This window comes from Penaeus monodon, chromosome 27 (genome assembly GCF_015228065.2).
Source record: "Penaeus monodon isolate SGIC_2016 chromosome 27, NSTDA_Pmon_1, whole genome shotgun sequence".
NCBI classification, from domain to species: domain Eukaryota; kingdom Metazoa; phylum Arthropoda; class Malacostraca; order Decapoda; family Penaeidae; genus Penaeus; species Penaeus monodon.
Window position 1 is genome coordinate 24769031 of NC_051412.1, and position 340 is coordinate 24769370.

The following is a 340-nucleotide window of genomic DNA, read 5'->3' on the forward strand; positions in this document are numbered from 1 at the left end:
AGGAAATTTACGATCAAGTTAAATGTCACCATAAATTTCCAACTACCTTTACGTCGAGCATTAAACAAAAAACACAGGGTCATAAAAAATAAAATAAAAAAAATCTATAAATTCCCATAATGAACCATACCTTCACTCTAACCCATCCTCACCCCCGCCAGGTCGACGGAGAACTGAGAGTGGGCCAAGAGAGCAAATGCACCGCCACTTTCAAGAACCCGCTGCCGATGGCCCTGACCCGCGGCCGCTTCATCATCCAGGGCGCCGGACTCACCCGCGTCCAGTTCGTCAGGCTCAAGGAGTGAGTGGCGACGCGTCTCGTCTTCCCATGTTATCGCCT

General features: G+C 49.1%; 1 protein-coding gene across 1 annotated transcript in view; it reads left to right on the plus strand.

The window, feature by feature from the left end:
- LOC119590713 (annulin-like) overlaps positions 1 to 340 on the plus strand; it is a gene marked incomplete at its 5' end in the record, with an annotated part of 38054 nt that overhangs the window by 34441 nt on the left and 3273 nt on the right. The window contains 1 exon segment of the mRNA XM_037939400.1: positions 162 to 301. Coding sequence (XP_037795328.1) covers positions 162 to 301 — 140 coding nt within the window.